Source organism: Taudactylus pleione, unplaced genomic scaffold (genome assembly GCF_031769625.1).
Source record: "Taudactylus pleione unplaced genomic scaffold, aTauple2 ptg000910l, whole genome shotgun sequence".
Lineage (NCBI taxonomy): Eukaryota > Metazoa > Chordata > Amphibia > Anura > Myobatrachidae > Taudactylus > Taudactylus pleione.
In genome coordinates, this window is record NW_028285311.1 from 316414 (window position 1) to 340213 (window position 23800).

Sequence of the window (23800 nt, forward strand, 5' to 3'; positions counted from 1 at the left end):
ATTTATCCTCATCAGACTGAAGCAGGACAATGGGGAATTGCTGATGTCATTGGTTCCCAGAAGAGAAGCATATGTTACAGCACATTTAACAGGCTGTTTCAAATATACTCTCCCTGCCTCTAACAGCAGGGGAATCTTTCTAGTAACACCTTCTGTACATTCCAACAGTTTAAACATTTTGTTGCTTGTAGGTTCTGCGATCCATAACTTGAGTTTGCATGATGCGATCTCTCCACCGATAATACCGGAATGCTGTAAAAAGCATACGCATCAGAACAAGACCAAACACAACTTGCTTATCATGTATAATACCTTAGTTATCAAAAACCTTTATTTCTACTTCAGGGTCCATAGGGTATCCACAGGATACCTTGGGGGGGTATAGGTGATAACGTCAGGCATCGGGCACCATAGAGTTAAGTTTTCAGTCCTCCCAGGATGCACTAGGGTCCCCCTCCTATACCCCGCCCCCGAGCCAAGGCATCTCAGTTTAGTTTGGTGCCCGGCCGGAGTCGGGTGCACCTGTTGGAGTGGGGGATAAGAAGAGCCCCTGAAGTTTTCTTCAAGCAGCTGTGGCTGCACATCTGGAAGTACAGCATGGACACTCAGTCCTGACGTCCATGCTGTCTTCCCTACACCCCCGCCGGTACCAGAACGCCGGTACCGATCCGGGGATGCTGGTAAGCATCTGGGGTCACAGCTAGCGGTGACCCCATATGTTCAGGACCATGGCCGGAATCAAGGGGGACAGCAAGGTAAGCAGTGGGGTCCCGCGGTGGGTCCCCGCTGTTACATGGTCCAGAGTCCCCAGGCAGGGGGCTCCTTGGGGACTGGCTGCAGCGTGGAGCCAGGTATATAACCTGCGCTTCCACTACCCCCCTGGGACAGCGGACCGCAGCAGAGCGGTAGTGCTGCGGCGTCCCGGGGGTTAAATGCATGCCAGGGGAGCGCGCCTTCCCTGTCTCACAGCCGGCGCCTCCCCCGCTGCACACAGCCCTCTCTGCACACGCCGACTGGCCCTGTGGCAGCGCTCCTCCCCCAGGCCAGCCTCCTCTAAGCTCCTCGGCGGCCATCTTCACAACCGCATGGTGAACGCTGCTGGAAGCCTGGAATCAGAGGCATCGTGGTCTGGGTCCCCCCGCATACCTCTCCGATTTGGTACAGGTCTGTGTATGCAGCGCTGTGTCCTACCAGACTCTGTGTCTAGGTAGTTGAGAACAAGAGCTGATAGTGCAGGAATTGATTTTTCTTTGCATTGTATGTGACTGTGCTAGCGCTGCTGCCTGTACTTCTATTACTGTCAGCTTTATTACTGTCCCTGTCTTTCTGCTAAAGCCCTTGTTGTGCGGTGCTGCAGGGTGGTCTCTCACTATACGAACAGGTATTGTTGAGAGGGGTCACATATTTACCATTATGTCTGAGAGTGATTTCCCTGTACAGCTTCGGTGTGCTACGTGCAAGGCACCTATAGCGGAGGGGGAGGGTAGCGCGGAAGGGCTATGCCGTCCGTGTTATTTATTGGCGCAACCTATTACGGTCACAGCACTGGTATAGGAGCCGCCCTGGGCTTGTTTCGCCAAAGCGCTTACAATCCTCGTGGGCCAGTTAGCTCCGCAGCCTCCATTCACTCAGATGGGAGTGTCCCAGCAGTCAGTGGTGTCGTCACCCATGCAGGGTTTCCCGAGACAATTAATGGTATCCCACAGTCTCCCTATTTCCCCTCCTCAGGTCTCTCATGAGCCTGCGTGGGTTAATTCGTTAAGAAGCTCTGTACAGCAGTTGTCAGACGTGTTGCAGGGGGAGTCTGTGATGCGGCCCCACAAGCGGCCGGTGGCATCTCAGTCCGCTCCTTATGAGGATGACGATAGGACATCCGATGATGGAGAGATTCTGGATCCTTCTGACCAGGAACCTCCCCGTCCTAAAGAGTCGGACGCTAAGTCTAAGGTGTATATACCTGGCCTTATTCGTGCAGTCCGGACTGCTTTAGTTATTGAGGATGAGGAACCTCCGGTATCTAAGTCCAAATACGCCTTTTTCAAAGAGGTTAAAGGAGATGCCACAGTGTTTCCTCTTTTGGGACAATTAGTTGACCACCTAGAGGAAGCGTGGAAACAGCCAGGCAAACGATATCAGCCTCAAAGGCGTTTAGCAGTGGCGTATCCATTTGCGGACAATTATTTTGCTAAGTGGGAATCACCTCCACAGGTGGATTCTCATGTGCCTTGTCCGTAGTGCCACGTTACCCATGCCATCCATGTCCTCCCTTAAGGATGCTACGGACCGCAAGGTAGAAATCTGCTTGAAGTCCGTCTATTCCCTTGCAGGGGGGGGCAGCACAGCCAGCTATGGCCATTTGCTGGGTTGCCAGAGCTATGGAGCGCTGGGCTGATACGTTGGAGGCATCCTTCGATCCCGACTGTTCGGCTGAGCAGGCGGAGTTGATAGGCAATCTCCGAGATTCAGCCACTTATATCAACGAAGCGGCCTTAGATATTAGTACCCTGGCGTCTCGAATTTCTTCGGCAGCAGTGGCTGCTCGTCGCACTTTGTGGTTGCGACCCTGGAAGGCGGATGCTGATTCCAAAAAGGGTTTGGGGGCATTGCCTTTTAACGGAGAGGTTCTCTTTGGTCCGGACCTGTACAAGATTATAGCCACGCTGGCGGCAGCTAAATCAGCATGTCTCCCGTCGGCTGCTGTTCCTTCTGGTTCAGGTATATCGTCCTTTCGGGCTTACAGGGCCCAGGGTAGGCCTAAAGCACAGTCTTTTCCCCGTCAGGCTGGCCCCAAAAAATCGTCCAAGCCCCGGAAGCAGGCCTGGAGTACCAGATGTCCGGCCCCTAAGCCAGGTGACAAGCCTGCGGCCTGACGGTCCGGGCCTCCCTTTGGGGGTTCCCAAAGTGGGAGGCCGCCTGCTGCAGTTCGCCCGGTGTTGGTCGGTCACCACGACAGACACTTGGGTTCTCGAGGTGGTCTCACACGGGTATGCCCTCTCCTTCCGGCACAGACCCCCGGCTCGATTCTTCACCACGGGTCTACCATCAGACCGGAACAAAGCCACGGAGCTGCGGAAGGTTTTGCACGCTATGCTCCAGGATGGAGTTATAGTGCCTGTTCCATTATCCCAGAAGGGCCAGGGTTTCTATTCCAATCTCTTTTTGGTGCAGAAACCCAATGGGTCGTTTCGTCCGATTCTCAACCTCAAAGCTCTCAACAAATCTTTGCGGGTACCGAAGTTTCGGATGGAGACCCTATGGTCCATCATTCTGGCGCTGGAACCTGGGGACTACATGGTGTCATTGGATATACAGGACGCTTACCTGCATGTCCCTATTCTTTTGCGCCATCAGCAGTTCCTCAGGTTTGCAATCCGCAGCGACCACTTCCAGTTCCGGGCGTTATCTTTTGGCCTGGCGACAGCACCACGTGTTTTCACCAAGGTGATGGCGGTCATGGCCGCTTCCCTGCGGCTGCAGGGGGTCCGCATGTTGCCGTACTTGGACGACCTTCTCTTAGTGGCAGGACCTCCGGAGCTCCTTCTCCGACACTTGGACCTGACCATTGCGCTACTGCAACGGCACGGCTGGTTGATAAACTGGCAGAAGTCCACCCTGATCCCGTCTCAGCGGATTCTGCACCTCGGAGCCTTATTGGACTCGGGACAGCAAAGGATCTTTGTGACGGGGGAAAAGATCGCTGCCTTACAGTCGAGGGTATGCAGTTGTCTGCAGAGCCGCCGGGTGTCTCTGCACTCGGCGATGAGGTTACTGGGCTCCATGGTGTCGGTATTCGACATGGTGGAATATGCCCAGTTTCACTCGAGACCTCTGCAGCACCTGATCCTGTCCAAATGGAATGGACTGCCTCAGTCTCTGAAATTCCAGTCGATAGTGCTCACTCCGGAGGTTCGCCTGTCCCTTGCCTGGTGGTTGCAGACGACCCATCTCAACAGGGGTCGTCCATTCTGGGTGGCGAATTGGGTCCTATTGACAACGGGCGCCAATCTTCAGGGCTGGGGAGCAGTTTTGGGTCCACACTTGTTCCAGGGCAGGTGGACTCCGGCGTAAGCGGAGCTTCCAATAAACATCTTGGAACTCCGAGCGGTTTTCAATGCTCTCCAGCAGGCACATCGGGTTCTCCAGGGTCGCCCAGTGCAGGTCCAGTCGGACAACGCTACCACCGTGGCCTACATAAACCGGCAAGGAGGAACCCGAAGTCGGGCGGCTCTCGTAGAGGTGTCTCGGATCCTGGTATGGGCGGAGCGCAATCTTCCGGCCATATCAGCCCTCTTTATCCCGGGAGTGCTAAACTGGGAGGCCAACTTTCTCAGAACGTTCATCCGGGGGAGTGGTCCCTGCACCTGGACGTTTTTCAACTGCTGGTGGACAGGTGGGGTCTTCCAGAGATCGACCTCATGGCGTCCCGGCACAACAACAAGTTGCCGGTGTACGGGTCTCGCACAAGAGAGACGAAGAGGCATCTCTGGTGGATACTCTGTCCGTCCGGTGGACGTTCCGGTTTGCTTATCTCTTTCCTCCGGTTTCCCTTCTTCCACGGGTAATCCGGAAATTCAAACAGGAAGGAGGGACGCTTCGGTTGATAGCTCCCGCATGGCCCAGACGGCACTGGTTCTCAGATCTTCAGGGTCTGTCCATGGACAGTCCTCTGCGGTTGCCGCTACGTCCGGACCTTCTGTCACAGGGTCCTAGTCGTCACCCGGACCTGACTCGGCTGTCTTTGACGGCGTGGCTGTTGAGATGGCCATGTTAAGGTCCAGGGGGTTTTCCAGCTCTGTAGTGCGGACCATGCCAAGAGCTCGGAAACCGTCTTCCGCGAGAATATACCATCGCGTGTGGCATACGTTCTTCCAGTGGTGTCGACCGAGAAGTTATGCACCGCGGGAGTTTCGTCTGCCTCGGGTAGTCGCCTTCCTACAGGCGGGACTGGACCATGGGCTTCGCCTTGCTTCTTTGAAGGTGCAGGTTTCTGCCCTGTCTGTCTGGTTTCACCGTAGGATTGCTACAATCCCAGATGTACGCACCTTTATGCAGGGCGTTCTGCGTATTCAGACGCCTTTTGTTCCACCTGTGGCGCCTTGGGACTTGATTGTGGTCCTGAGGGCTCTCCAAGGACCGCCGTTTGAACCACTGGGCTTAGTGGATCTTAAATGGCTAACAGCTAAGACTGTTTTCCTTCTGGCCATTGCTTCGACCAGACGTGTTTCTGATTTAGGGGCTCTCTGTTGTAGACCCCCTTTCTTGATTTTTCATGGGAACAGGGCAGTGCTGCGCAGTCGTCCTGAATTTCTTCCCAAAGTTGTTTCCCAGTTTCATGTTAACGAGGAAATAGTTGTTCCGGCCTTTAACTCACCTGGCCTTTTAGTGGGTGAGGCCACTTTGGATGTTGTGCGGGCCTTAAGGACTTATGTTGACCGCACTTCTTCATTTAGGAAATCGGATGCCTTGTTTGTCCTCTATGGCTTCCGTAAAAAGGGTTGGCCTGCTTCAAAGCAAACTTTGGCAGCCTGGATCCATATGGCCATTTCTGAAGCTTATCTTCATGTAGGCCTGCCGGTTCCTCCATCTGTGAAGGCTCATTCCACTAGGTCTGTGGGTCCTTTGTGGGCAGCTCGACGTGGTGCCTCTGCAGTCCAGATCTGCAAGGCTGTAACGTGGTCCTCTGTCCATACCTTCGTGAGGTATTACAGGTTTGACACCTTTGCCTCTCAGGATGCTTCCTTCGGGCGGCAGATTCTCCTTTCAGCACGGGAGCGTCCCCACCCTTAAAGGATACTGCTTTGGGACATCCCCAAGGTATCCTGTGGATACCCTATGGACCCTGAAGTAGAAAATATGAGATATGGTAATAACTTACCCTTGTTATCTCTATTTCTACGAAGTCCATAGGGTTCCACAGGACTCCCACCCTGTCGCACCTGTGCTGCAGATGGGCTTTACTCTGGTCACCGGTTTTTCCGTCTCCCTCTGGTGAGAATGTGATTCTTGTGTGTGTCCAGATCTTTTTTCTCTCTCTTCCTTCTCCTCCTCCGGCCTATGGCTTGGTAACTAACTGAGATGCCTTGGCTCGGGGGTGGGGTATAGGAGGGGGACCCTAGTGCATCCTGGGAGGACTGAAAACTTAACTCTATGGTGCCCGATGCCTGACGTCATCACCTATACCCCCCAAGGTATCCTGTGGAACCCTATGGACTTCGTAGAAATAGAGATAACAAGGGTAAGTTCTTACCATATCTTATATTTTCTCAGCATTGAAACTAACTTAACCGACTTAGATCATACATTTTGATGCTTATGGAACCTTATGTGTGAATATGAAATGTGTGGGTATTCAGGGTTGGGTATAAAGACATATTAATATGTGTATGAAGAAGGGTGCAGTTAACTCTTACTGAGTGAACATTTTAACAGTGTGACATGCTGGGCTAGATAGTTCTACATGCCTTCTGTCAGCAGCCCCCACTTGTCCTGTGTTCAAAGGGAAAAACCTATTTTGTTCTCCTAGACTCTTGTGTGGAATGCAAATGTATTATCACCTCAAGCTGTGAAATTTGGGGCCGTCCTGTCTAGGATTCAGACAAATCCAATTGTGTATATCAATGCCTGGATTATATTACAATTGCCACAACTTTACTTTATCTGCATCCAGGGATTCCCAATTTGTATGTAAAACTACCCATTGTATATTTCTATTTACTTTTACTCAGAAAGCTTGTTTTTCCAGTTGCCCTTGGTAGATTAACATTGCCATCTGTTCTTAGCTCCTGAGTTGTAACTTGAAATGACGTTGGTCATAAAATGGCGTCTTGCAGATTCTTGTTTCTAAAATGGAGTCTAGCTGCCATTTGCAAGATGGCGTCGCGCACGCTTCAATTTTAAACTGATCTTGTCTCAGCTAATAATCCAGTTTTGACAGTCCACCCTTTGATAGCGAACAACATGCTATCACAATCTGCTATTTAAATTTAATTTATGCTTACATTTACATATTATTTAGTGTTATTATGGGATGGCACAAGATGGTTCTTAATCCATCAATAATGTGTCTCTGGGTGGGGACATAAAACTACTATTATACGCACACCGCGGATCTTGGAAGATCATGTGACAGGTGTGGGAATGCACTAGTCTTATAACAGCAGTCTTGAAGGGGAATTTGAGACGTTACATTGTCTGAGGTGTTCTATAAATAACATTTCAATAATATCTTCTATGCATGCCTAAATATTATACATTTAAATGATGGTACTTCCTAGCTCAGGGTTGTAATGCAGTTCTGTATCTACCTGGGTATAGATATTATCATTTCTGACCACCATCATAGTTCCATCCTTTCGTTTTACTCTGTTTTTACATTCTCCACACTTCAACACAATAGGAACACACCGGACGCATATGCCAATTACTATGATGACAATCAGTATAAGGATCAAGAATTTGCCTATGCTGGCGATCACTTCCTGGACCCATTCCCCTAGACCTGAGAACCATTTTACTGGGTTCAGCTATGACACCCATCCTTCTATCTTTTCCCCTGCTTCAGCCACTGATGCGTTATGGTTCTTTCGAAATTCCCACTTTAGCTGCAGAATCTCATCCATCTTCTGGTCTATCACCTCCTTAGGGTCGCTGGTATCATTGGTGACATAAGTGCAACATTTTACTCCAAATTGGGTGGCTAACATTACGCAATACCCTCCAGTAACAGTAGTTAAATAATTCAACACTAGCCTGTGTTGCACTAGTTCTTTCTTGTACGCTTGCAATTCTCTCCCTGTGTACCTGAATGTGTCATCGTACATCTATTATCTATTAATTTAGCAAGTTCCTGGATTTATCTAAAATTGAATGTACCCCTAGCAATCCTGGTGGGACCCAGGGCGACTAAAACTTGGAAGCCAGTTGTCTCACTGATTAATTGAGCGGCTTTATGCATATCACCAGGTATCATATTTCTCTTGCCTCTGTGTTCATATTGTGGTGAAGATATGGTGACGGTGTGTTTTTATGTATTCCCAGCATTTCAACATGTGTGAGGGTCATAACTTCTGGGACTAATCTTCCCAGATAACACAAACCTTCGGAACTCGGGGAGAGCCATTTATACGCTTTTCTTCCGCATATAAAATATACATTATCGGGGAGAACATAAGGAATGGCATGCATCATTATCATTAAACACATTTCCCTTGCAAACAATCCTATCTCAGGCTCTTCCATCTGGTATATGCAACTTTCTGGTTGTATTATTTTAGCACAATAACCATCTGGTACTTTACCAATAATTTCTTTGGTGGAACTCAATGTATACCTGTACCTAAAATGTTTCCCACTTGATTTAATTGAGCATAACAGATCATAGTTTATGGACTCATTATCAGCTCTTTGTGAGAAGGTCATCATCTGATTATTCCCCGTCACTTCCCAACCTCCGGGTTTATTGGGGTTGGTTATGTTTAAACACAAAAGTGATCTATCTACTTGGAATTGATAGAGTTTGAAATGAGGCGGTTTGGATGAGAGGAATTTTCCATCCAACGTTTTCCCTTTTTGTAATTCTAAAATTTCCGTGATATTCAGCGGAAATGGTACCAACCCTACATTAAGCTGTCCCTGTGGCACATGTGAACACACCCAGCAATCAGTTTGATTTAACACTTTGCCTACCATGCTATCATAATCCTCTAAAGGATCATAATCCTCCCCAGTACGGGTTATATTTAGGTTAGCACTGTTGGATACAGTTCTCATCAACTAGGGACCCACAAATACAGGAATCTTCAGACGATAAACCTCCACACCTTCCCCGAGTATCCGGAATGACAGCTCTCAACAATAACAGTACTAAGATTGGTCAGACACTCCCCTGATTGACATTGCACTCCTTCTTTCTCCACTCCATCAGCACTGCCATCAGCTCCCGTTTCCTCAATCGGTCCCCCATCACAGACACTGGATATTCCCGAACTGACCAGGATGGTGAACACTCTAAAAGAGAATATGAAAATGAACACAGCAGGCCCGTCCATTTTAACAACAAGTCCTGCAAAATTTCTCTCGGTTCAGGTATCTCACTACGACCTTTTCAATCCTCCCGGAACAAGCTCGCGAGCGACAGGTCCACACTATCAGCCTTGTCTCCGCCTTGTTTCTCCACCGGTTGATTGACCTTTTTGCAGTGAGTGGAATGGACCCAGGTATCTCTCTCGGCCACCTTCAAAGATGTAGTACTCGTCAGCAGCACCTGGTATGGACCTTCCCACCGATCAGTCAAACAACCTGAACGCAAGAAATTTGCTGCCAAGGAGGACTGAAGGCAAAACCAGTGATTTATGTACCTGATAATTCCTATTCCTCTCAGCACTCCATGGTGACCCAGTGTTCCCACCCATCTTGTTTCATATATATATTTCAGAGACAGCTGGGAAGTTTCTCAAAGACACAGTGTGTCACATGACCTATGTATAAACTTACCAAGTGAGGTTCAGGGGAGGATTCCAGTGGCAGGACCTGGTGCAGGTATGGCAGCGAGAAGCAAGTAACCCACAAGATGTTTTGGATGCAGTGAGTAAACGTAAAGATATGTGTAGCACTGTTCTGCAGGGTCTGCACAGTCTTGAGGTCTGCACACTAGCAGCCTTATATAAGAGCAGGAGAGACCTTAGGCAGCTATCTGGTGTAAGCTTTTCAGTTCATTGACCAGTGCACTAAATTATAGCCAAGAACAGAGCCAGGTTTGGAACAACATATCAGCAGAAGGATTAAAGGAGAGGTGAATAGTTGCACACAAGCCAGGATCAGACACTATATCAGTAGCAGGAAGATCAGAGAAGACGTGAGTAGCCACACACAAGCTAGGATCTATACACAGTATGAGCAGGAGGAGCAGAAGAATGCAATCAAACACAAGCAAGTAGTGGTATACTTTATCACCTAGCATTGTGTGCAGGAATAGCTTTGATAGCATTAGCAATCACCAAGCATCCCTACTTTACAGTGTCAGATGACGCAGACAACTTGCACATGCACAGAAGAATTTCCATAATGCTGGGGACTCGCACTACACCTGTCACATCTACTCAGCCAGGATACTTTCTTACCAGCTTCTAATACTACACAAAACCTATGTAACATGACATGAAATGAGGATCCACATTATGGGCCTAATTTAGTAGTACATGTTACTGCACAATGATAAGGAATCTGCCCAGGCACCAGACCCGTTCTGTGCATGTGCAAAACGGGTCTGAGAGCCCGCATGGAGACTGTCAGCAGACCGTCAGTGATTGACACTATGCCGCGGTTTGTGGGTGGGGAGAGGGCGACGACAGCCTCCGTTACCCAAAATGGAGGTGTGTCGCCACTGTTGGGGAGGAGGGAAGAGGCCAGGATCTCCGTCGGCTGATGGAGATTCCCTGGCCTCTTCCTCGCAGCTGCAATGGCCAGCTGCATGACCCTATTAGCCGACCGATGGTCTGCAGAGTATCTGATTCTGCATTGGACAACGCAGCTCGGATACGTAATGCAGCAGGAGCTGAATAAGGCCCTATATACCATCCTATTGCCTGTGTTTTTATAAAGCTGTCTCTAGCTAATTTAGATGGAACTTAACACACTGTAAGAGCTGCCATAAAGAACAACAATGAAAAGTACTTTTCAGGTACATCATTTGCTGTTTTCTCTAACATCTACTTGGAGGACACTGAATACTATGAGGCAGAGACACAAGCAGGAGTATGAGAGTTTTCACGTAATATAAAGTGACCATGCTCCTGTTTCCACACTCCGTACCTCATAGTATCCAGTGTCCCTCAGAGGACTGAGAGAAGGATTCATAATGCAAGTACAAAGATTCAATGTTTCATTATATGACCTGTGTGCATCTAATACACCAATATTCTTCTAGATAATCTCAGTCAATGGAACTGAAATGACTAAGTGTTATTTTATTATTTTGTGGATTATTTAGAGTGAAAATCTGACTAATATGAAGGCAAAAGATACAGAGGGAGAAGAAGAGACGTATGTGACTGATAATAAGGCAGAAGATATAGAGGGAGAAGAAGAGACGTATGTGACTGATAATAAGGCAGAAGATATAGAGGGAGAAGAAGAGACGTATGTGACTGATATAAAGGCAGAAGATATAGAAGGAGAAGAGACATATGTGACTGATATAAAGGCAGAAGATATAGAGGGAGAAGAGGAGAAATATGTGACTGATATGAAGGCAGAAGATATAGAGGGAGAAGAAGAGACGTATGTGACTGATATGAAGGCAGAAGATATAGAGGGAGAAGAAGAGACATATGTGATTGATATGAAGGCAGAAAATATAGAGGGAGAAGAAGAGACGTATGTGACTGATATGAAGGCAGAAGATACAGAGGGAGAAGAAGAGACGTATGTGACTGATATGAAGGCAGAAAATATAGAGGGAGAAGAAGAGACGTATGTGACTGATATGAAGGCAGAACATATAGAGGGAGAAGAAGAGACGAATGTGACTGATATGAAGGCAGAAGATATAGAGGGAGAAGAAGAGACGTATGTGAGGGGTGATCAGCAGTGTAAGGAGGAGGAAATCCCTACAGATTTCAGCACAGGTGAGTAATAAACACTAATTTACAAAAGAGCCTCAAATATTCTCTCCATACACCGTGATGATTGTGTTCAGCTTTATTTTAACCAGTGTCTTATATGTGGAATATTTGTATGTACTACCAATTTACGTGGCTTTGCTTCCCCAGTCCAAAATATCCTTCTCGGTTAATAATTCAGTCTGCACAATAATCTCTTTCTACACTCTCTTCTGCCCCTATTATACTCCTGCTCTCCCCCTCACATCATGTCACTGTGTGATACCAGCCCAGAGATCTGACCAGTCTCCTCCCCACACTCTCTGGTGTATCTCATACATCAGGAGCCATCAGCCCCTATTATACTGCTCCCACAGGCTGCATAGCCGGAGGCTGCCATAGTCTGTGTTAAGATTCAAAGTGTTCTGATTATAAGTGTAAATACAATTTGATAACTAAGTCGGAGTTACGCTGCAGATCTTATTTGTCATATGCGCACCATGCAAAGACTGATGTGACTTCTTCTCTGCATTCCACAGGTAAATTACAACTACTGCTCCCATCAGATGCTGTTTTAGTGATTGCCTCAGCACAGTTTTGAAAATTTATACTGGGTAAATTACAACTACTGCTCCCATCAGATGCTGTTTTAGTGATTGCCTCAGCACAGTTTTGAAAATTTATACTGGGTAAATTACAACTACTGCTCCCATCAGATGCTGTTTTAGTGATTGCCTCAGCACAGTTTTGAAAATTTATACTGGGTAAATTACAACTACTGCTCCCATCAGATGCTGTTTTAGTGATTGCCTCAGCACAGTTTTGAAAATTTATACTGGGTAAATTACAACTACTGCTATACTAAGAGCAATTTATCTAAAGGAAGTTAGGAATGTATTGTGAATCTGTGTTGGCCTCCCCCTTCTCACAAATTGTTTATCTTAGACTTTATTGCATCCCAATTTAGTGTGTGTTAGAGCTTTTGGGGTGGGGTCCCAATCAGTGAGCACAGAGACACATGTTTGTAACTTTAGATATTACTGCTCCCACAGGCTGCATAGCCGGAGGCTGCCATAGTCTGTGTTAAGATTCAAAGTGTTCTGATTATAAGTGTAAATACAATTTGATAACTAAGTCGGAGTTACGCTGGAGTTAAACTGGAGGAAAACGAAACTCAAAACCAGAACACTTTCTGAACAACAAGAAGCAACTTACTTATGTGAATGAACAAAATCAACATCTACTGCTGTATCCAGGCAACTACTTACTGCACTCACTGCTTGGACACTGCAAGTGCTCCCCTGTCTGTGTGCTGCTCTTGTTGATTGATCTTTGTTGAACAGAACACTTTGGACTGGATCAGCTCGGGTACATTGTAATTTTGTCCTCATTCATTTTGTATTGCCTTTTCCAATTGTGTCACATCTATCCACATTAATCATTTGTTTATAAACTAATTCCTGCACCCACTACTCACATACCTCTCCTTTATATATCACTTTTGGAGCTGCGCTCATACATTAGCAGCACTGTTCTTTACATGTATTTTTGAACATTTAACAACTTTAATCCACACTGACTCTATATCTCACTGTCTCTACATCACACAGCCTCCACTCCAGTTTACATCTCAATTATTACCTTGTCCACAGCATGAACACCCTTACTTCACACAACCCCCATATTCTATGTCCACATAATCCTCTACTTTATCCGTCCCTCTCTTCCCCCTCCTGTTTCCTCCACTTGCTGTTCTTCCTTTTTTTCTCTCATCAGTCTGCTTCCAACCCTCTGCTTCTTTCCCCCACTTCTCCTATACCTCCACTCTCAACCACCTCCCTCCATGGTCTTGTTACCCCACTACTAAGCCCCATTCCCTCCTCGTTCTGTCTGTCACCTCCAGGGCTGCCAAGAGAAATTCTGGGCCCGGGTACTGCAACATCCTGTGGGACCACATCATGTATGGCTGCACCCATTTGTGAGTGGGTCTAGCATGTGAGATGCACCCACTCACAGGAGCATGGCATAGCACCCAGCAGCTGGAACTAAAGTAGTCACTACTGTATTAGGATGGCGGGACAGTCCCATAATAGCTGCATTTCTTGTCAGGCTGTATATAGATGCTAAAATGTAACACACAAATTAAAGTGCTTCTACTTTACTTTGTACATCTCTCATGTAAATAACACAAACAATCTATTTTCTATCATAGAGATAGATGTATGAAGGACTTAATTTTTACATAACATCAGGTCGTCTTATACACACACATTCCGCAGCACATATCCTAACCCACTGCTCCATGCTCCTTCTTCACTATCTACCCCTCTGTGTCGCCCCTGTCTGTCTGCCCTTCCCCTTTAGAATGTAAGCTCTCACGAGCAGGGCCCTCATCCTCACGTGCTTCTCCTCCCCCTACTTATAGTATAATTTACTCCTAACTCCCTACAATGGCACCTACCACCTGGTTGCTCATGTCCTGCTGCTTGTGTTTTGCAGCTGAGTTTATAACCTTGTCCTTGTCCTGCATTGTTTTGTATTACTATTAACTGTTTTTCTTGTGTGCTCATTTATGTACTGTGTAAGGCGCTGCGGAACCTTTGTGGCGCCATATAAATAAAGGATAATAATAATAATAATAATAATACTCCTCCTCTCCCCCTCACATCATGTCACTGTGTGTTACCAGCCCAGAAATCTGACCAGTCTCCTCCCCACACTCTCTGGAGTATCTCATACATCAGGAGCCATCAGCCCTTATTATACTCCTGCTCTCCCCCTCACATCATCTCACTGTGTGTTACCAGCCCAGAGATCTGACCAGTCTCCTCCCCACGCTTTGTGTATATCATACATCAGTGCAGGGGACGTAGCTATAATGATTAAATCACTGATCAATGTGATGAAAACCCTTGTAACATTATCCATGATCCTAATTTGCTTCTGTTCCCTGCTCTGCACTTCTGCTTTTTTCCTCTTTCTGCTGTTGCCCGTCTATGTGCCCTGCGCCATTCCCCTACATTGCCTGCTGCATCTCCTGCTCTATGCCCTGCACCATTCCCCTATCCTGTCCTTCTGCCTCTCCAGCTCTGTGCCCTGCACCAATACTTTACCCTGTCCTGCTGCCTCTTCCGCTCTGTGCCCTGTGCCATTCCCCTACCCTGTCCTGCTGCCTCCCCTGCTCTGTGCCCTGCACCATTTTCTTACTCTGTTCTGCCTCCCCAGCTGTGTGCCCTGCACCATTCCCCTACCCTGTCCTGCCTCCCCTACTTTGTGCCCTGCACCATTCCCCTACCCTGTCCTGCTGCCTCCCCTGCTCTGTGCCCTGCACCATTCCCCTACCCAGTCCTGTTGCCTCCCCCACTCTGTGCCCTGCGCCATTCCCCTACCCTGGCCTGCTGCCTCCCCCAGTCTGTGCCCTGCACCATTCCCCTACCCTGTCCTGCTGCCTCCCCCACTCTGTGCTCTGCACCATTTCTTTACCTTGTTCTGCTGCCTTCCCCGCTCTGGGCCATGCACCATTCCCCTTCCCTGTTCTGCTGCCTCCCCCACTCTGTGCCCTGCACCATTCCCCTACCCTGTCCTGCTGCCTACCCCGCTCTGTGCCCTGTACCATTCCCCTACCCTGTCCTCCTGCCTCCCCTGCTCTGTGCCCTGTGCAATTCGCCTACCCTGTTCTGCTGCCTCCCCTGCTCTGTACCCTGCACCATTCCCCTACCCTGTCCTGCTGCCTCCCCTGCTCTGTGCCCTGCACCATTCCCCTGCCCTGTCCTGCTGCCTCCCCCGCTCTGTGCCATCATTCTGTGTTGCTCTTTCCTATTGCTCTCCTTCCCTCTCAGCGGTTATATACAGTGACTCATTACCCTAAGTTAGTAGCATGACTCTGGTGGGGCTACTCTCCCTGAGGATGACCATATAGAGGCTGCTTTTTCTACATATATATTCACCTGGAGAACTTTGTGTAGTGTGGACGCAGTTGTTGGTAATTCGCCCACAAGTTTCCCGTGTGTGTATGTGTGAGGGCGGTCTAGATGGGTATTATGGTTCACCAACGTCACTGGCTAATGAGGCTTCCTGCTGTGATGATGGCTAGGGAACGTTACCCAGCAAAGTCTGCATTTGGGGGTAGATATACATTGGATGTGCCATCTGCCTGTCCCTGGGGCTGGGTCTATGACATGTGCTGATAATGTGGGTGTGGAATGTTATCTGTTCAAAGAGTCTTATTTATTGTTGGTTGATTTGGAAATTAAATAATGTGGTCATAGCTCATACCTGTAAATTAAACAACCAAACCCCTTCATAATAGTAACACCATGGTGGTGTAATGGTTAGTATTGCTGCCTCACAGCACTGAGTTCATGAGTTCAATTCCCAGCCAAGGTGCTGTGTGGAGTTTGTATGTGTATCCCCCAAAAATCATGCTGGTAGGTTAATTGGCTTCTGACAGAATTTAACCATAATGTGAGTGCGTGTAGATATGGGAGGGAATATAGATTGTAGGGACTGATGTGATTGGCCAAATATTCTCTGTAAAGTGCTGTGTAATATGTGTGCGCTGTATAAAGAACTCTGGTGGAAATACAATAACTCTGTTATTATTATTCAGATGGACGCACAAGCAGGAATGACTTGGAGGAAGATCTCATCTTGTCTACAGATATTAAAATAGAAGATAACATCACACAGGAATCTCCAGGAGATAATCATGTTATGCTAAATATACATCCAGTACCTCAGAGTGCAGATATATCATCTAATGCTTATAATTATCAGGACTGGTCTCCTGATACCTCAGCTTTTGTTAGACACAGTGCAGCTTATGCACCTTATAAATTATTTCCGTGTTCTGTTTGTGGGAAATGTTTTAAACAGAAATCACGTTTAGTTATACATGAGAGAAGTCACACAGGTGAGAAGCCATTTCCATGCACTGAGTGTGGGAAATGTTTTATACGGAAATCAGATCTCGTTATACATCAGAGAAGGCACACAGGTGAGAAACCATTTCCATGCTCTGAGTGTGGAAAATGTTTTACACGGAAATCGGATCTTGTTATACATCAGAGATGTCACATAGGTGAGAAACCATTTTCATGTTCTGAGTGTGGAAAATGTTTTACACAGAAACCAAATCTAATTACACATCAGAGATGTCACACAGGTGAGAAATCATTTCCATGCTCTGAGTGTAGGAAATGTTTCACACAGAAATCAAATCTAATTCTACATCAGAGAAATCACACAGGTGAGAAACCATTTCCATGCTCTGAGTGTGGGAGATGTTTTAGAGATCAATCAAATCTTGTTAAGCATCAGAGAAGTCACACAGGTGAGAAACTATTTCCATGTTCTGAGTGTGGAAAATGTTTTGCAGTTAAATCAAATCTTGTTACACATCAGAGAAGTCATACAGGTGAGAAACTATTTTCATGTTCTGAGTGTGGAAAATGGTTTACAGTTAAATCAGATTTTGTTGCACATCAGAGAAGTCACACAGGTGAGAGGCCATTTGAATGCTCTGTGTGTAGGAAAAGTTTTACACGGAAATCAGATTGTATTACACATCAGAGAATTCACACTGGTGAGAAACCATTTCCATGCTCTGAGTGTGGAAAATGTTTTACACGGAAATCGAATCTAATTCTACATCAGAGAAATCACACAGGTGAGAAACCATTTCCATGCTGTGAGTGTGGGAAATGTTTTGCAGTTAAATCAAATCTTGTTAAGCATCAGAGAAGTCACACAGGTTCTCAGTGTGGAAAATGTTTTGCAGTTAAATCAAATCTTGTTACACATCAGAGATCACACAGGTGAGAAACCATTTCCATGCTCTGAGTGTGGGAAATGTTTTACACAGAAGTCACATCTTGGTAGACATGAGATCTCACACAAGAGAAAAGCATTTTTCTACATCAGGGTCCTTAGGTATCCACAGGGATACCTTGGGGGTATAAGTGAGTTGGTACAACCGGGCGCAACGCAGTTAAAAATTTCATCTTCCCGGGATGCACCAGGCTCTCCTCTTATACTCCGCCCCCAGGAGGTCCTATGGACGTCCACACCGCCGCTCTGTTACCCCGCTGGCGCCGAGACTCCAGTACTGATCTGGGGATCTCGGCAGGCTTCCGGGGTTCTTACTAGCAGGGATCCCTTACTGTGGCCGGACGCCCGGGGATTTGGTAAGTAGCGGGCACCCGTGGTGGACACGTGCCATCACAGTCATGCTTTTTTTCCCCAGGGCTGGTGGCTCCCTGGGGAAGTGCCCTCCTGGAGTCCTGCGCTGCCACTAGACCACCGGGGACAAGAGGACCGGCGCAGAGCGGAACGCTCCAGCGTCCCTGGGGTTAACTGCAGGCCAGGGGAGGATGCCTTCCCTGTTGAACAGCCGGCTCCTCACCCGCTGCATAGCGCACCATTCCACTGCACTCTGGCGCACTGGCTATACTCTCCCGGCATCTCCTTATTTCTGAGCTCTGGCGGCAATTTTCTACAGCCTGTCGCAGTCTCCAGCATTGCGGAGCTGGGTCCCCCTCTGCATACCCCTCCACGTTAGCGAGGTCAGTGTATGTAGCACTTGGTCATTATAGCAGGCTATTCTGCATTGTATGTGACTTATGCTAGTGCTGTCTACCTGTATATTTATTTTCTCTGTCAGCCATTTTATCTGTCCCTTTTTCTCTTTACAACAGACCCCTACAGTACAGGTGCTGTTCAGGGGGGGTTCAATTGTATCACAGATATTTTTTTTTTTCTGTGTATAGTGTCACATACACTGTGTCTGCTGCCATGTTAGGTAGTGAGGAGTCTTTGCAGATCTCTGCTCCTGTCCTGTTTTCCTGTGTCAGATGTAAGACAGGAATTGGGGAAGAAAATAGGGATAGGGGAGACGTTTATCGGCTCTGCCCATGTATTGCCCCATGGAGTTCATGCAGCAGCCATTGTTCCCAGCTCCCTTGCAGGGGTACCCCGGGCAGATGATGGTGGCACAATGTCCCCCTCAGCATACACCTCAGGTATCTCCAGGAACCTATCTGGGTGAACTCTGTCTACCACGGTACAAAACCGAACAGATTTTGCAGGAATCACTGCTTCGGCCTGCTAAAAGGCTATTATTGTCATCCCAGTCTACACATTATGATGAGAATGACATGACGTCTGATGATGATGAAATTCTTGACTTATCTGATTCTGAACCCCCTCCGAAGGAGGTAGAGGCTAAGTCTAAGATATATTCCAGGCCTCATATGGGCGGTCCATATAGCCATGGTGATTGAGGACAAAGACCTACCTGTGGCTAAGCCTACATATGCTTACTTTAAGGATGTTAAAAGCACTGCTGCAGTGTTTCCCCTGTCTGGTTGGTTAGTGGATCATTTGGAGGCATGGAAGTCTCTTGGGAAGGGGTTTCAGCCTCATCAACATTTTGGCATATGCCTTCCCTTTTGCTGAGGATTATTTCACTAAATGGGAAACTCCCCCCTTAGGTGGATTCTCACGTAACGTGCTTGGTGAAGAGAGCGACCCTACCTATGCCTTCCATGCCTTCTCTGAAATATACTATGGACCGCAAGGTGGAGGTATGTCTGAAATCAATTTACTCCCTCGCTGTTGGGGCATGGCTGTCTGCTGGGTGGCCAGAGCCATGGAAAAAGGATGCCTTGGAAGTGTCATTGTCTTCAGGGGCTACCAGTCAGCAAATTGTGCTAGTAAGCGCATTAATGAGGCAGCTTTGGATGTTAGCCTGCTTCTAGGCAATATCAGCTTGCCGCTTCCTGTGGTTATGCTCTTGGAGAGCGGATGCAGTTTCCAAGAAGGGCTTGGAATGTTTACCGTATAATGGTCAGGTCCTGTTCGGCCCTGACTTAGACAGATTTGTGGATATGCTGGCGGCAGCAAAATCTGCATGTCTACCTTCAGCTCCGACTCCATCAGGGTCCGTGACCTCGTCCTATCAGGCTCAAGGTAAGACTAAAGTGCAGTTCTTTTTGAGACCATCAGGTACCAAGAAGGCTGCCAAGCCCAGTAAACAAGCTTGGAGCACCAGATATCCGGCGGCTAAGCCCGACAACAAGCACTCAGCCTGACGGGAAGGGTCTCCTCTTGGGGGACTCCAAGGTGGGAGGCCGACTTCTTCAGTTCACCCAGTGCTGGTGCCAGACCACCACAGACACTTGGGTAAGGGAAGAGGTCTCACGGGTATGCCCTCTCCTTCTGCAGAAGGCCTCCCCATCAGTTCTTTACCACAGACCTTCATTCACACCAGGAGAAGGCTCTGGAAATCCACAAGGTAGTGCACTCTATGCTCCAGGCAGGGGTTGTAGTGCCGGTCCCTTTACCCCAAAGGGGGACGGGTTATTACTCCAACCTCTTTCTGGTACAAAAAAAACAGATCATACCATCCTATCCTCCGCCTGCTACCTTACTTGGATGACCTCCTACTGTTAGCCGGGTCTCCAGAGGTACTTCACTCAGCCATCACAACGTGCATCCAGAGGAATGGTCTCCACCAGGAAGTATTTCAGCTCCTAGTGGACAGGTATGGCCTTCCCGAAATAGACCTCATGGCCTTCCAGACACAACTGCAAGCTGCTGGTGTATGGGTCCCGAACAAGAGACGCAGAGGCTCTTCTGGTAGACGCTCTGTCGGTACAGTGGACCTTCCAGTTTGCGTACCTGTTTCCTCCGTTCTTCGAGTACTTCGAAAGTTCAAGCAAGAAGGAGGCACAATCCTGCTGGTAGCTCCAACATGGCTCAGACGTCACTGGTACTGAGATCTTTGGAGTCTCTCCATCGACACTCCATTGCTGTTGCAACGCCCGGACCTGTTGTCTCAGGGTCCTTGTCTTAACCCAGATCTGGGTCACCTGTCTTTGATGGCGTGGCTCTTGAGACATCCCTCCTAAGGTCGAAAGGTTTCTCCAGCTCCGTGGTGAACACCATGCTCAGGGCTAGAAAGCCTGCTTCAACCAGGATTTACCACAGGGTGTGGCATACCTATTTTGAATGGTGTCACCTTAAAGGGTACGATCCTCTGGTGTTTCAAGATGTCCAGAGTTCTAGCCTTCTTACAGGCAGGCTTGGATCAGGGTCTCCGCCTTGCCTCCTTAAGGGTGCAGGATTCTGCCCTGTCGGTGTGGTTTCAGCATAGGATTGCTCCTCTTCCTGATATCCGCACCTTTATGCAGGGGGTCCTTCGCATTCAGCCTCCCTTTGTCCCTCCAGTGGCTCCTTGGGATTTGCCTGTAGTCCTGAGGGCTCTACAAGGATCTCCATTTGATCGCCTGGGCTCAGTGGATTTCAAATGGCTTACAGCTATGGTTTCCACAAGAAGGGATGGCCGGCCAATAAGCAAACTTTGACCCAGTGGATTCGCATGGCGATATCTGAGGCTTATACTCATGACGGCATTCCAGCGCCGCCCTCTGTGACCGCTCATTCTACTCGGTCTGTGATTACCTCGTGGGCAGCTCAGCATGGCGCCTCGGCTGTTCAGCTGTGTAAGGCGGCCACGTGGTCTTCTGTCCAGATTTTTGTGAGATATGCTTTTGATACATTCGCCTCTCAGGATGCTTCCTTCGGGAGGTGGATTCTCCTTTCTGCACAGGAGCATCCCCACCCTTGACGGATACTGCTTTGGGACATCCCCAAGGTATCCCTGTGGATCCCTAAGGACCCTGATGTAGAAAATGAGATATGGTAAGAACTTACCTTTGTTATCTCTGTTTCTACAAAGTCCTTAGGGTCCACAGGGCGCCCACGTTGTCACCCTGTGCTCCAGTAGGGTGTTGCTCTGGTCACCAGTCTTCTGTCTCCTTTGTGTGAGAATGAGATTCTTGTGTGTGCCAGACTTTCTTCTCTCTTTTTCTCCTCCGGCCTATGGCTTAGTACGTAACTGAAGGTGCCTTGGCCTGGGGGCAGGGTATAGGAGGGGAGCCTTATGCATCCTGGGAGGATGACATTTTTAACTGCATGGTGCACGGTTGTCCCAACTCACCTGTACCCCCAAGGTATCCCTGTGGACCCTGAGCACTTCGTAGAAACAAGAGATATGGTAAGAACTTACCTTTGTTATCTCTGTTATATGAGCTGACATAAAACAGGGCTGTAGCAATACTCCAGTCACACAGTATTTCAACATTTTAAGTTATCCATCCACAGATAATTGGGATGTGTGCTATTAATATAAAAAGAGGAGGGATGTATAGCGCTAGGGAAACCTTAACAATAAATAATGAATATAGGGTTAGATAAAGATGCGATACAAATGTATAATATTTTAATATGAACCATCCCAGGGGCAGTGACAGGTATCACTGTCTATGCCGTCAGGAGGTGTTTTGGATGCTGCCACAAGCCGCCATCGCAGCTTGTTTCCTTCTCGCTCCCTTTCCGGGACGCATTGTTCTTCTGCCGCAGCTTCAGACAGCCTCCTCTGTTACCAGGCAACATAGATGCCGAACTGGGATGCCTGCTGGGAAGTCAGGATGCCGGGCAGCCACGCATACTTCTGGGACCACTGGATGACAGGCACTGGCTCAGCTGTTGGTCATTAGCTAATCTCCAGCTTTGCTTGTTATTGATGCAATATCTTTTAAAAGTCTGCCGGTTTGGCACCATCTTGCTGGTTATAGCGTACCCTTAGCATGTGTATTCCGGTTCCTGTCAGTCGTATTCCCTGTCAGTATCCATTTTCATAGTGTGAGACTTCTGCATAGCTGTGACTCCATTGGAACATCTAATTATTCACTCGCTGCAGTTATCCAGAGCAGTGCCACCAGCATTCGGGAAGTTCACAGCAAGTGGTTTTCATCTCAAGCCTGACCTTTGCCTTTGGGCTTACTGCACCTGTGGCATACCCATCTAGCGGCCTCCATTTGTAGCCTGGTCCTCTCAGCCTTCAAGGCCGCATACCACCTTGGCCCTCAAGGCTGCACCTTGCCACTAAAGCTGCAACTCGGCCGTCAAGGCCTCATACCAATGACAAGGCCGCACCTCGGCCCTCAAGGCTGCATACCACCTACAAAGCTGCACATTTCCATCAATGTCACACCTTTGCCATTTTGGTGGCCTATCTGCATTCAGGTCACTCCTTTTGAAGTACAATAAAATACAATACTTTCTGTACGTTATTATAAATATTATTTTCATTATAATTGTAATTTTCTATTTTTTATTAAATTTGTATAGCTGTATATTGATGTTTAGTCTTATTTTAAATGGCATTTGATATGTAATTTATAGATAAATACTGCATCTCTGCTGTAAATATAAATGTAATATTATTGATGTCATTATTCTAAATCCCTTTATTTGCAGTTAAGCAATGTAATGTGCTGCCCCTGAAACTCAATATTTCCCCTCACCCATGATACTGTAAAACAAAGGAAATCCAGCATGGGATAGTGGGGGCCTTCAGGCTTTATGAAGATCCAGTCGCACACACAAAGGAGAAGGTCCTGACCTATCCAACGTTTTTGAATCAAGCAATTTTTATTGAAAAACAAGTTTACAAAATTTACAAAAATACAAACAAAATAAAGTCCTCAGTTACATATATGATAAATCATACATATGATACAAATAGACCAAAAAAATCTGTTCATCAGACAATATACAAAAATCAACAAAGTAGGTATAAAAAAAAGCACCTCAATATACAGAACATACAATATCAGTGATTAAAGAACATAGATATGCTTATATCAAGGAAAGCACGATATATTTGGGTAAGTCGATTATCTTTGCCCGAGGCCAGGCACACACATCCCACCCAAAATGGAAAAAGGGAAATTTAGACATAGTATTACGGGTTTTGAACATATGCTTTCCGTGACTAATCACATCACCCACCAAGATTCTCCAATTAAGCATATCAGGAGGGTCAAATGCAAACCACCTTCGGGCTACAATTACCTTGGCCAGTTTAGAAAGACACATAACATAACGGTATAATATCAGGGAATGTGTTTCCTCCAGGTCAAGTCTGAACAAGCAAATTTCAGGGCTGAAGCTCGGTAGAGAGGGGTCCGTTACCAAGATGTCCCTCCAAACATGATCCCAAAATATATGAACTAGTGGACATTCCCATAGCAGGTGCCAGAAACCAGCATTCTCCTCCCTACATCTAGGACAGAATCATCCCTAAAACCAGCATGGTGCAAAAAAACAGGTGTACGATATACTCAATGCAGGACATA

The 23800-nt window shown here is 47.4% G+C and overlaps 2 protein-coding genes across 2 annotated transcripts in view; one reads left to right on the forward strand and one right to left on the reverse strand.

Annotated features, from left to right (window-relative positions):
* Positions 1-23800, forward strand: part of LOC148473808 (uncharacterized) — a 227874-nt gene that overhangs the window by 144687 nt on the left and 59387 nt on the right. The window contains exon 14 of the mRNA XM_088459418.1: positions 16510-17349. Within this exon, the coding sequence (XP_088315544.1) occupies positions 16510-17349 (840 nt within the window). The remainder of the gene's footprint in view (positions 1-16509; positions 17350-23800) is intronic.
* The window catches only part of LOC148473809 (uncharacterized), a 285177-nt gene that overhangs the window by 94370 nt on the left and 167007 nt on the right, over positions 1-23800 (reverse strand). The window lies entirely within an intron of this gene.